Here is a 12,471-nt window from a genome sequence, read left to right on the forward strand (position 1 = left end):
TCCATTTGAGCCAAAAGATGATCTGAGTTGGGGAGTGATGAAGGGTTAAAAGAGAATCTAAGATCAGACCCCTTTCCTGCCAACAGCCACTGGTCAGTAAAGGTCCGAGAACTGAGGAAGGTCATCTGCATCATGGTTACTGCAAATGAGAAAAATATGGGCTGTGTTTACTAGGTGAGTGGCTTGCAGGCCATCATCCTCATCAGCCAATACCAAATAATATACCCTCCTATCAGGAAGCCGGCAACACAATGATAACTAGTTCTACTGGAATCATTCACAGTCACTTTTCAACTGGGTGATGTGAAGGTTGGTCTAGGAACTAGAATTACCGTCTTTCTTTACAGCACAGCTCATCTGGGTGAAGCAGTGAAATTATTGTCACCTGGGTAGGTTATCTTTACTTTCTGTTTTCCGTGTCATTGTCATCCTGTTACTGGCATTGCCAACCAGCAGGTCAGAAGAACTATTTGGACCACATGGACATCATACCGAGCCAGGTGTTTACCCTATGATTTTCCATTTCGACCTCCGAGTGATCTCAAATCTCTTCTGAGACCTAACCATTAGCATGGAGGAACGTTTGTAGTCCTGTACTTAGGTATCACTGTAGTCACCATCTGAAGCCTGTTTGGTAACCCTCAGCGTAAAAGTTAGTATTAAGAGGCGCCTGGGCGGCTCAGTCAGTTGAGCATCCAACTTCCACTCAGGTCATGATCTCACAGTTCGTGAGTTCAAGCCCCGCATCGGGCTCACTGCTATCAGCATTGAACCCGCTTCAGATCCTCTCTACCACCCATCCCCCTCAGCCCCTCCCCTACTCATGTTCTTTCTCAAAAATAAACATTTAAAAAAAAAAAAAAAGTTAGCATCAACCCTCTGTCTGCCCCCCTCCAGGATTTCCTTTCCCTTTCTTTTCTTCATTCTCCCCTTCCATGACTGCTTTCCCTTGTATGTTTTGTCCGGATTCATTTATCGTAACTTGCTTTGCCCTGATCTGATTGCAGATTTGGAAGCAAAAAGCTCAGTATCTGCAACACAAACAGAACAAAGCAGAAGCTACAACTGTGAAAAGAAAAGCCTCCTGCTCGGAAGTTCCCGTGAAAGTAAAAGGTAGGGGCTCCGACCTCTTTTCCTGAGAGCATGGTGAATTTGGCTTCCTAACCAGGAAATTGGGAGTGCAGCCTGTATCAGAAGCAGATCTTGATACCCACATATTATCACTGAATATTATAGATTGCAAAAAAAAACAAAATTAGAAAATATAAATCAGAAGTCAGCAAACTTTTTCTAAAAAGGGGCAGAGAGTAAATATTTTAGATCTTGTGAGCCAAAGGCACTCTCTGTCACATATTCTCCTTTATTTTTTCTACAACCATTTAAAAATGTGAAGCCATTCTTAGCTCACAGGCTATGCAAAAACATGTACAGATTTGGCCCACAGTCCACAGTTTTGCTAAGGCCTGGTATAGGTCGTAACGGGGGGAAATCAGGAAGAAGATTTTTGTGGTGTCCCAGGCCATGGGTAAGCTTTATCTCTCTATTTCATCTCTGTTCTCAGCTTCCTCTGCAGGAGTACTGTCTCCCCAGAAGAAATCCCCACCCACCACCATGCTGTTACCAGCCTCGCCAGCCAAAGCCCCTGAGACAGAGCCCATTGATGTCGCTGCTCATCTACAGCTGCTGGGAGAGTCCCTAAGCCTCATTGGACACCGCCTGCAAGAAACCGAGGTGAGTGGCACTATAAGCATAGCTCCAGTTTCTGATACAGTGTGAATCTGTTTGCTCCTTCCATGTGCACCCAGTGAGCAACTACTACTCTTTTGTGCGAGATTATGCCAGGTGCTAAGGACAGAGTGACAAGATACATCCTCGTGAAAACCCCTAGAGATAAGGAATCTACTGGCTGTCAAAGTCTACCCTTACCCCATCCTATTGAACAATGGCACAAAAAGAAGTTAGGTATTCTATGATTTTTTTTCCCAATTTTTATTGAGATACAATTGATCTATAATCCTGTATTTTGATTTTTTAAAAATGCAGTGGAAAAAGTGAATACAAATCCCATGGAAGTTTTGATCATTGGTACTTCTAAGAGAGTTTCAATTTTTCTGCACAATTCCAGTAAGGTCTTAAATAGAGTAAATTGTACAGGGGATTAAGGCTCCCTCTACTTCGTTGAAAATAAGTAGCAAATAGGGAAATTGAGGTTCTCAAGCTCTTTATTACTGCGTGCTTGAATTATACAGTGCTGTGTGCCCTAGGGAGATCTTTGTCCTTTTAAGCTTCAATTTCAAAATCACTTAACCTGAAAAGCTGTCATGTTCCATTTCTATTACCATATTCAATTTCTAATCATATTACCCCCTTGGCTAACCCAGTCGTGTAGTATTTCACTTTTCCACTGGGTCCTGATAGGACATTTCAGCAAAGAAATCAGTCTCCACTACTAAAGCCATAAAAATCAGTGTAGGAATATAAAACTATTCACTTGCTTCTCTGTGGAAGTTGAACTGTTATTCAACAAATAAAATGCCAAAGGCCACAAAAGATGAAGGTTACCTAAGGTTTTTGGCTAGTTTTAATAACTTAGCAGATTTCAAAACAACTGAGGTATTTTCATATAGACTCAGATATTTAAATGGATGTAGATACTTCAAGAGTAAAATGTTCTGGGATCCTTACTTATTTTTCATATTTAATCATTCTCAATTTCCTAAAGAGTTAGAAATAAAAATGATTTGTTTTATGCACCTTCTGTATTCCAGACTTCCCCTGGTATTTCCATTTAGTTTAGAAACTATTTGTTGAGTACCTAGGCATTATTTCAAAAACTTGTGAGGATAGGGGCACCTGGGTGGCTCAGTCAGTTGAGCATCTGACTTCATCTCAGGTCTTAATCGCATGGTTTGTGAGTTCAAGTCCCACGTCGGGCTCTCTGCTGTCAGCACAGAGCCCACTTCAGATCCTCTGTCTCCCTCTCTGTGCCCATCCCCTCCCTCCCTCCCTCTGTCTCTCTCTCTCTCTCTCTCTCTCTCTCTCTCTCTCTCAAAAGTAAATAAACATTTATTTAAAAAAACAAAACTTGTGAGAGTAGAAAATCTGACTTGCTTCCTGATGGTTTCCGATCATCAGGAAACTTACAGTCTCACTGGAAAGATAGAACATACATATAATTAGCAATTAAGGGGCACGGGGGTGGCTCATTGAGTTAAGCATCTGACTCTTGATTTCAGTTCAGGTCGTGATCTCATGGTTCGTGTGTTTGAGCCCTGCATTGACTCTGTGCTGACAGCATGGAACCTGCTTGGGATTCTCGAGCTCCCTCTGTCTCTCTGCACCTCCCCGTCTCGTGATCTCATTCTCATTCTCTCTCTCTCTCTCTCTCTCTCTCTCTCTCTCTCTCTCTCTCTCTCTCAAAAATAAATAAATAAATAAACATTTAAACAAAAACAAGCCAGCTTCTGTGAGCAGCTGCTTTGAAAAAGTTACACATACATGGTGACCAGAGAAGGGGAAGACTCAGTATGCCTGGGTGGCTCAGTCAGTTAAGTGTTCGACTTCAGCTCAGGTCATGATCTTGTGGTCCATGAGTTCAAGCCCCATGTTGGCCCCTATGTTGACAACTCAGCACATGGAGCCTGCTTCAGATTCTGTGTCTCCCTCTCTCTCTACCTCTCCCCCACTCACGTTCTGTCTCTCTTTCTCAAAAATAAATAAAACATTAAAAGTGGGGGGGGGGGGGAGAAGACTTGTGCAGGTTCTCTAGCCCCCTTTATGTAACAGTCTTATGGAGATACAATTCACATACCTTAAAGTTCACCTTCTGAAACTGTAGAATTTAGTGGTGTTCAGTATATTCACAGAACTGTGGCCCCATCACTACCATCTAATTCCAGAACATCTTTGTTATTCCCGAAAGGAGTCACAAGTCTGATATTCTAATTTTTTCCTAACGTAGTACATCACAATGGGCATACATCAAAATGACGTGCCACCTGAAACTACATACCACACTTCAAGGAACACTGGTGTCTACAAGTCACTCATTTATAGATGGGACACCAGGGGCCTAATAATGTTAAGTGACGATTACAAGTTGACACTCTGGCAGAGCCCAGCGTGCCTCACTCCTGACCTTGTCTCCCTGAGGCCAGCTGATGCGGTGAGAGAAGCTAGAGCCCAGTGAGAGTCAGGGAGAGTCAAGAGGGATTTTGTGAAAGGGAGGTGCTCTTCCAGCAGGGCCTGGAGGGATCTGGAGGGTTTTGTCTCCTGGAGACGTCGGAGAGAGACCTTCCAAAGCCAGAAAACAGTGCTCATCTCTGTTGCTTGGAATCGGGGTCTTCTACAGAGATGGATGAAAGGAGCCCCCCACTCCCACTTTAACCAGGTCTTCTAGCTGGTTTATATATCGGGACTCCACATCTGGGGTTTTTGTAAGTTTTTCATTTAAATCCCAGTTAATTAACATGCAGTGTAATATTAACTTCAGGTGTACAATATAGTGATTCAACACTTTCGTACATCACCCGGTGCTCATTGCAAGTGAGCTCCTTAATCCCCTTCCCCTGGTTCACCCATCCCGAACCACCCCCCCCCCCGGCCCACCTCCCCTCCAGTGACCAGCAGTGTGCTCTCCATAGTTAAGAGTCTGTTTCTTGGTTTACCTCGCTCTCACTCTTTTTTTTCCCCCTTTGTTCGTTTGCTTTGTTTCTTCCACGTCAGGTTTTATTTGAAAAAAGGGTTTTACTGCTAAAATGATGACTATTTAGACCATCCTACACGTAAGATGGAGGAAGCCTGAAAATTAAGGCCGTAGCCCAAATTACAGAAGGTTTGGACGCTCTCAAATCTTTATTCTCCATTATGGAGGAACCGCAGGGATTTTTGTTGGTTTGTTTTGAGTAGGGAGGGATGTGATCAGCGCTCTCATTTGGTTTTCTCTGAAAGTATCTTCTGTTTTAGATTGGGAGTGACACCTGACTTGGGGAGAAGTTGTGTAACTGTAATGCAGTCCAGACATGACAAAGACTTGAATTAAGTCAACACATATTTATTGAGCGCTTACTCTGTGCAGAATACCAGCAGTTATTGAGAAGATATGAAAAGGAATATGACAGGGTTCCTGCCCTCAAGTTGCTTATAATTCATTAGGAGAGTCCGACATAAAACATTAGCTATAATTACCTGTAGGGCAAAAGTAATGGAATAATATTATTAATTGCTAACTGGTTGATTGCTTACTCAGCCAACTTTAGTTCAAAGGGCTTTAAATCGATTCTTTCATGTAATTCACACTGCAGCTTTGTGGGGAGAATTTTTGTTCCCTCTCTTTTACAGAAGAAAAAAACAGATGTATGTAGAGAGACTAAGTAACTTGCTCTGGAGTTGAGCCCCTAAGTGCTAAAACAGAGGCCTGAATTTGGTGGCGCAACTGAAGGTCCACGCTCTTAACCCCTTGCTGCACAGCCCCCCTTGCAAGGAGGGGAGGGGAGGGAAGAGTTGGCGATGGCAAGGCCTTGAGACTGGACAGTTGTGTGAGTGGTGGTAACCTTAGCAGAGAAAGGGTGCTAGGAGGAGGGCAGGCGATTTCTCTTTACGGCATGTTGAGATTTGGAAACATCCAAACTGGGAGACCTAGCAGGCAACCAGAATGCAGTTTGGGAGACGAAGATGTTGGTAATAGTGGTAATAATTACTGATACTTTTTGAACACTTACCACGTACCAGGCACCGTTCCAAGTACCTTGTACCTGTTATCTCCCTTAATCCCCTCTGCACAGGCTATTTCATGGGCACAGCATAGGAAGCATCTTGCCCCAGGACAGAAGCAGTGTGTAGGGGACCTGGCAGTCCTGAGCCCACAGCTCCTTCTCTGGAGGACTGTGCTGTGTCCCTGGCTGACATAGCCTCACAGGGCTTCAGTTAAAGCAGATGATACAAGAGCGAGGCAGGTGCATTGCAGCAAGCAGTCTTATTTCTTACCTATTTGAATCACAGACATTATGCATTGGGCAAGACGTTAAAATTTGAAATAAACCCAATTCACTTCTTTCTGAGGGTGAACAACTCAACCCAGAAAAGTGGGATCATCAGCTATCAAAAAACCACGTACGTGGAGAAGCGTGCGTATGTTTGTGTTAAATGTTAATGCGTAGGGCTGTAGACCTCTCAGTTCTCACACTTGAGCTCTGTGGAGTTCATAAGAAAAGTACTTTTGCACACATGACTTCCACAAATCTTCCCAGGAGCTCTCTGGAGTAGGGAAGTCCAAGTGACTAACCCTAGGGTGCACCGAGGGTAAGATGGGGGAGGAACATAGAAAGGGAACTTGGGAATGTATTGTAAAAGTTTTCTTTTTAAACAACTTACAGAGTTCTCAAAGCAGATACCTTCCATTTCTGCTGCAAGTTGCATAGGACGGGCAAGACTTAAAAGAACAATGTGAGGAAACCAACCAGAACGCGGAGGGAGCGTCAGGAGTGGGACTCGATTACAACCTGCTCTCCCTTACTGCTCTCCTTTCAGGGCATGGTGGCTGTGTCCGGCAGTCTGTCAGTGCTTCTGGATTCCATCATCTGTGCGCTTGGCCCCTTGGCGTGTCTGACCACACAACTACCTGAACTGAACGGCTGTCCCAAGCAGGTCTTGGTGAGTTTTCCCTGTTTTCCTTGGCGTTTTCTCAGCCAGACCCCTCAGGAGCCACAGAGGCCCTGCCTTAACGAGCCCACGGTTCTCCTGGCAGATGGCGCTCCCTCCGTATATTGGCCCATGAACGTGGTACCGGGTTGCTGAATACATGCTGTGCTTTGCGTGCAATTAGAAAACGTGCAGTTTCCCAAAACAGTCCTTGGGAGAGAAGCATTCTAGCCCCTGAGGGGCCGCGCCTCCTGTGTTGCCTATTTGCATTTCTATACACAGAGACGGAAGAGGAGGCTTCTGCCGCTTTTCCACGAGGATTAATGGGAAGAGTCGGCGGAAAAGCTCCTAGGGGAGCAGACAGCACGGTGCCAGCTTCACTCTCTAACTCTCGGTTTCCTTTCTCCTCTCTCTCCTCTGAACAAAGAAACAGGTCTCAGGGAACTAAGGTAAAGTACTGTCAGCTGAACCTCTTCCCTTGTTTTGCAGTCAAACACACTAGACAACATTGCTTACATCATGCCTGGACTGTGACCTCGAGGAGTCCCGGGACAGAGACCTCATCCAACCCCATTGCTGGTTTGTGTATATGTGGATGCGCCAGATCACTGGTCTCCGGGTGTAGGTTTTAAATTTTTTATATATATATACATATATATATACATATATATATAATGTACAATATATACATAGGACTGTAACTACTTTGCTTTTAATAATTTTATGAAATGGCAAAGGTTTAGCCAAGAGGAAACCTTGGCATGAATATGGACTTGGGATTCTTTTTTCTCCTGTGGTGGATAAATCTGCCTTAAAAATCAATGTAACTTGGGGGCTGGGGGCTTGTTCTGGGTGCCAAGGGCATCTCTTTATGGACAGCTAAAAATGTGATTTTTTTTCCAAACTCAGCTGTACCTCCAGACCCATCACTGACCACTTGCCTTACCTGTCTCACAGTCTGAAGTATAATAGGGAAGATTATGGGAAGATGCCAGTTGACTGAGAGAGTACAAAGCCTTTCAACTTGAAGTGACCTAGGCAGGAGGTGATAAAATCGTTCCCATCTTCCAGTCACTGCAGTGGCTTAGGTGAACTTCATAGGGGGTTCATTCCGTTTCCTGCTCTACCGGTGTCTGTGTCTCAAAATTTATTGTAATCATTGGTACCATTAGCAGCCTCAGTAGGGGCCGAGGAGTTACGTGAGCCCCAGCAGCATGAAACACCTTGGAGAGGGTAAAGCTGTGACTGCACAAGTTGAACATACATTGTGAGCTGACCCAGAATATTCCATCTGCAGAACTAATTGCTGGTATCTTCCATTGGCAGCATTTGCTTAGCCACCGAGTCCTCACAGGTTTTGCTGCTTAGTTGCTTGATGGTTGTGGAAGATGAACTTGGCCCAGCGTGATTCTTGGGTTCATCCAATTGGCTCCCCTGGTGGGCAGATACCCAGTGTTCTGCATTCCACACATAAGTGAATTGCAAAAAAGTACTCGATTCTCATGTAGGTTTATTTATGTGCGCGTGTGAATGTGTGTTTTAATTATGTGTATTTAACTCTTTAAAATCTCTTAGATTTTAATTTATCCTGTAAATTTCTGTATATATAATTTAATAACAAAAGCCTCCACCAGCAACAGCACGTGGAAGACACAGATTTGTCATTTCTTCCCTCCTTCTTTCTTCTGATCTCCACTGAAAACTCCCAAGTCATTTACATTTTAAGGTATCATGCCTCCAAAAGGAATCACTATGTCAGGATTCTAATTCTTTATAATTCAATAATGTCAAGAAAGTAAAATTAAAAGGAATGTTACCATTCCCAGCTGCCCACTTTTCCAAAGAACCAGACTTCTGCTTCCCAGTTCCGAAGAAGACAGTTGAACGCTTGAGGGTTGTTTTCCAACTGGGTGTGAGGTTCCCTGCCAAAACTAAGCTCCGGGGGAACTGCGCTTTCTTCCCCTGGCCGATGCACAGCACTACAGCATCTAAGTAGATCTTCGAGGACCCTTCAGCCAGCCTGCATCCTACTTAATCCCTTCCCTTCTCCCCACCCGAGGGGTCGCAGGGCTTTGTTTCCTGAAGGTGCTCTAGCTGCTGATTGGCCCTCAGCTCAGAGCCGTGGGGAAGTTTAATTGGGGAGACGGAAGGAAATGGGTGTGTTTGGGAACCAAAATCAAGAAGAGCAGATCTGGGTTTGATTTCTTGTGTCAGACCCTGTGCCACGCCTCATCTGTACCGTGGAAGCTTCCTGTTTGACACAGGGTATCAAGGAGGGGCCTTGAAGACAAGGATTAGTAGGAAAGAAGTCAGTCAGTCCTACCATTGTCATTTGTGCACATGAATGAAATCCTGATGAGGACCTGCTTTTTGTTGGTTTGTTTTCCTTTAAAACCCAACCCTATTGTATTTGTATTTAAATTTGTACACATTTGTATGATAATCTGTACCTTGTGGTATTTGGTACTATTAGAGGAAAAACTTTGGATTCAGACCTTCTTGCAGTTTTTATATCATTGTTTTATTTTGTTTTTTAAATAAATTCTAGTGGTTTGATCCAAATCCCATTACAGTTGTATAAAGAAATAAAATTTTGTACTTATATTATTAAAAATCACATTTTTAATATTTGTAGTCCGGTCTCAGGTTCTCTTTTCCCTGTTGCTGAGCAAGTTGCTATGAAATTCTAAAACCTGTCGTTTTTCACCTATATTGTACCATGTTTTTTTTTTTTTTTTTTTTTTTTTTTTTTAAGAAAAATCTCTATCTGGAATAGAGGCCAAGTTTCTGATCTTAGCCATTTTTCTAACTTACATCTTGCTCTGTCTCTATTAACTTTTACATTGTACAGTCTCTCGTGTTCTCTCCCTTGCAAACTAAAGACCAGTGACTCTGTAAGAGAAGCTCTATTCACTGGTAAATGAAATTGTGTGTATACTACAGTGTTAGTCTAACTCAAGAAAATATCAGTCGTGTATTAAGGGTCACATCTAAATCCTGTGCTTAACCATGATACATTTCATTGCCGTTTCAGTCCTGTCTTGACCTAATGAATGATGTTGGATAGGTCACTTAGTCTTTGTGGGTGTCCAAAGTCCCACCAGTAAAATAGTGTTAAGGTCACTCCTGCCTCCAGGCCTGCGGCCAGCCAGCCTGACATGAATGATTAAAAATACTGTGAACATTTTAATATGTGGAGATTTGACCTCTCTAGGTAAAAATTTCAATGTAAAGACAAGGTGTGACTAGTCCTACTAAATAGTGAAATATTCGGTCAATGGGAAGACTGACCTCTTACGAAGAGACTGCGAGAAAGACACTGAATGACTCTTAAGGAGTGATTTGCATGTTTTCTCACATTCAGTCCTCCCACAAGCCTTCTGAGTATTCTCCCCTTTTACAAATGAGACCAATGAGGAAAGTACTTCGCCTGAGGTGGTACAGCTAGTAAAGGGCAAGGCCATAGCAGCACACTGGTACAGCTGAACTGGGCCCCAAGCCACTTGCAAAGTTGGATCGTGTATGGAAGGCCTCAGAATCCTTCTCTGTTACCTAGGGTCCTGAGCAAATGGGATTGTACAAAAACTACCTGAAACTCTTTCATTATTCAGATGTTCTCTCGTCCTGGCTGGCGTTTACTACACAGGCCTCACCTTTCTTGTCGTACTACTGTCTTCCCACTTTGAAGGCAGAGGATCTTGACTTTCATCTAAAAGTACTTGAGGGGCGCCTGGGTGACTCAGTCGGTTAAGCGTCCAATTCTTTGATTTTTGCTCAGGTCATGATCTCGTGGTTCATGAGTTCGAGCCCTGCCTCAGGCTCTCTGCTAACAGTGCAGAGCCTGCTTGGGTTTCTCTCTCTCTGCCCCGCACACTCGCTCTCTCTCAAAATAAATAAACAATTTAAAAAATAAAAATAACAAAAGTACTTGAAAGATGTAATAGATTACGTTACATTTATGCAGTATGTCAGTCTTAGGGGACTTAACCATTTTTACCCACAAGCAGGCGTTTGATATCAATAGGCGCCCCTTAGCAAACACTTTTTGGTTTTTTTAGCAAACACTTTTAAAACATAGTTTTAATCAGTTTTGTACTACGTTTAATGTTTGCCATTTGTATTCCTCTCTGTTGGGTCGACAAATCCACATACTTCTAATTTAAGAGCTATGTAGTATTCTGTTTGCATGGAGTTGATATGATTCCGCTCCTTGTTTTGGAGTATGGGGGCTGTTTCAGCTTTTTTACCGTGAAAGATACAACTTACGGCTGTTTCATTCTTGTCAATAAAGCCCAAGATCTTCTGCCCACTACCATTTTAAACCAGAGTGGGGCAAGGAGGCAAAAACTTCAGATAAATCACCACCCAACATGGGCATGTGAAAGGCTGCCAATGGAAGAATCCAAAAATGCTAAATACCATGTATGCGACCAAGCAATATGCTCAAATGAAGAAAAACATGGAAGGTGCCTGGCATGGAAGTCACCTTAAATGTATATCCCGCCCTTTATGGTCCAAATACCAAAGGTATTTGATCTAAGGTAGATTGGTTTAAATTTTAATGTTTTAGTCACTGTACTAGACAACAATGGTGAGCAAAGTGGTGACATAGTATCCCAGCCCCTCACAGAGTAGAGGGGAAGGGCATTTGTGAATAGGTCTCCTGGGCATTATTAAAACACTTCAAAGCACAGCAGCACATGACTTCCATAAAGTTTTTATATTGTACAGTAAAGATGTTCAGCCACTGTGTCTGCACAAACAGGTTAACGTAAGGAAGTGATTAAGTCCTAATTTAGGTCTTTCATCATCCCATATCGGTACAATCCATTTACTAGCCTTCCCAATTTAAAAATCACAAACACAGTGATCAATTAAATATTAAAGCACCCTGCAGTAGCCCAAACTACCAAAGCTGTGGTTATTGTGTCTTTTGGAGTGCATGTGATGAGAAGAAAAAACCAATAGATCAGATCTGATCTAATGTGTAAGAGCAGTATCTAAAACATGGTACACAGGAGGGTTGAAAAGAGAATCTTAGAACGAGGAAAGGCCTTTGAAATGCTTAAAATTTTTAACTTGGGGTCCACTGCTGTGTTTCAGGGACCCCAGAAACTCCCTGAAGTTAAATTGTATCTCTGTATTTTTGCTGCATAAAGGCTTGTGGTTTTCTTCAAATTCTCAAAAGAGCCTGTGACCTACAACAAAGTTTATACAGTCCTTGATCTAATTCTAGCATCCAGCAAAAATGAAAGCTCGCTGTTTGAATCAGAGTAAATCAATGGCAGAAATGGGTCCCAGGCTCCTCTTGTGAGTACATCTGGGTGCATTCTGCCACTCTGGGCTCTAGCCCGTTCCTCGCTACAATTCATGGAGTTGGTTCTGTGTCAAGGGATCGCAATCCCCTGGTGCTGGCCTCCAATGTGAGGTAAGCGAATGCGGACTGCAAGCAAGGTGCATCTTGCAACAGGGAGGCCCTGACATCAGATAGGAGGAGCTCTGCCAGGGCGGAGAGACAACAGGCCAGAGATGCTGTCAACCCCAGCGTTGGGGGCGTAGTCATAGTGAGGTCCTAACAGCGAAGACACTAGAGTGAGAACTGGTCCGAGCTTGCAGTGTAACCTTACCCAAGTCATTTCCCTGCTCCGAGACCTTGCTTGACAAGCGTGGAGCTTTAGGTCACACCTTTAAAAGGCATTGGGGGCGTGGCCTGCACAGGCCACACAAAGCCTCCTCATTTGCCCCAACCCTACGTCGTGCGTGACGTCCGCAGGCGCCAGGAGAGCTGCAATGTGGTCGTCGCCCTCCGCCTCGGGGAGCCCGACCCTCCAC

At 43.6% G+C, this 12,471-nt stretch overlaps 1 protein-coding gene across 4 annotated transcripts in view; it reads left to right on the forward strand.

Moving 5' to 3' along the window:
• HMGXB4 (HMG-box containing 4) overlaps positions 1-9,273 on the forward strand; it is a 30,084-nt gene extending 20,811 nt beyond the window's left edge. For all 4 annotated transcript variants that reach the window (XM_030320500.1, XM_030320502.1, XM_030320501.1 and 1 more), the window contains 4 exons: positions 1,008-1,113; positions 1,562-1,731; positions 6,529-6,651; positions 7,129-9,273. In XM_030320500.1, coding sequence (XP_030176360.1) covers positions 1,008-1,113; positions 1,562-1,731; positions 6,529-6,651; positions 7,129-7,173 — 444 coding nt within the window. In that variant the 3' untranslated portion in view covers positions 7,174-9,273. The remainder of the gene's footprint in view (positions 1-1,007; positions 1,114-1,561; positions 1,732-6,528; positions 6,652-7,128) is intronic.
• Positions 9,274-12,471: the final 3,198 nt, after the last annotated feature.

Source organism: Lynx canadensis, chromosome B4, assembly GCF_007474595.2.
Source record: "Lynx canadensis isolate LIC74 chromosome B4, mLynCan4.pri.v2, whole genome shotgun sequence".
Taxonomy (NCBI): Eukaryota; Metazoa; Chordata; class Mammalia; order Carnivora; family Felidae; genus Lynx; species Lynx canadensis.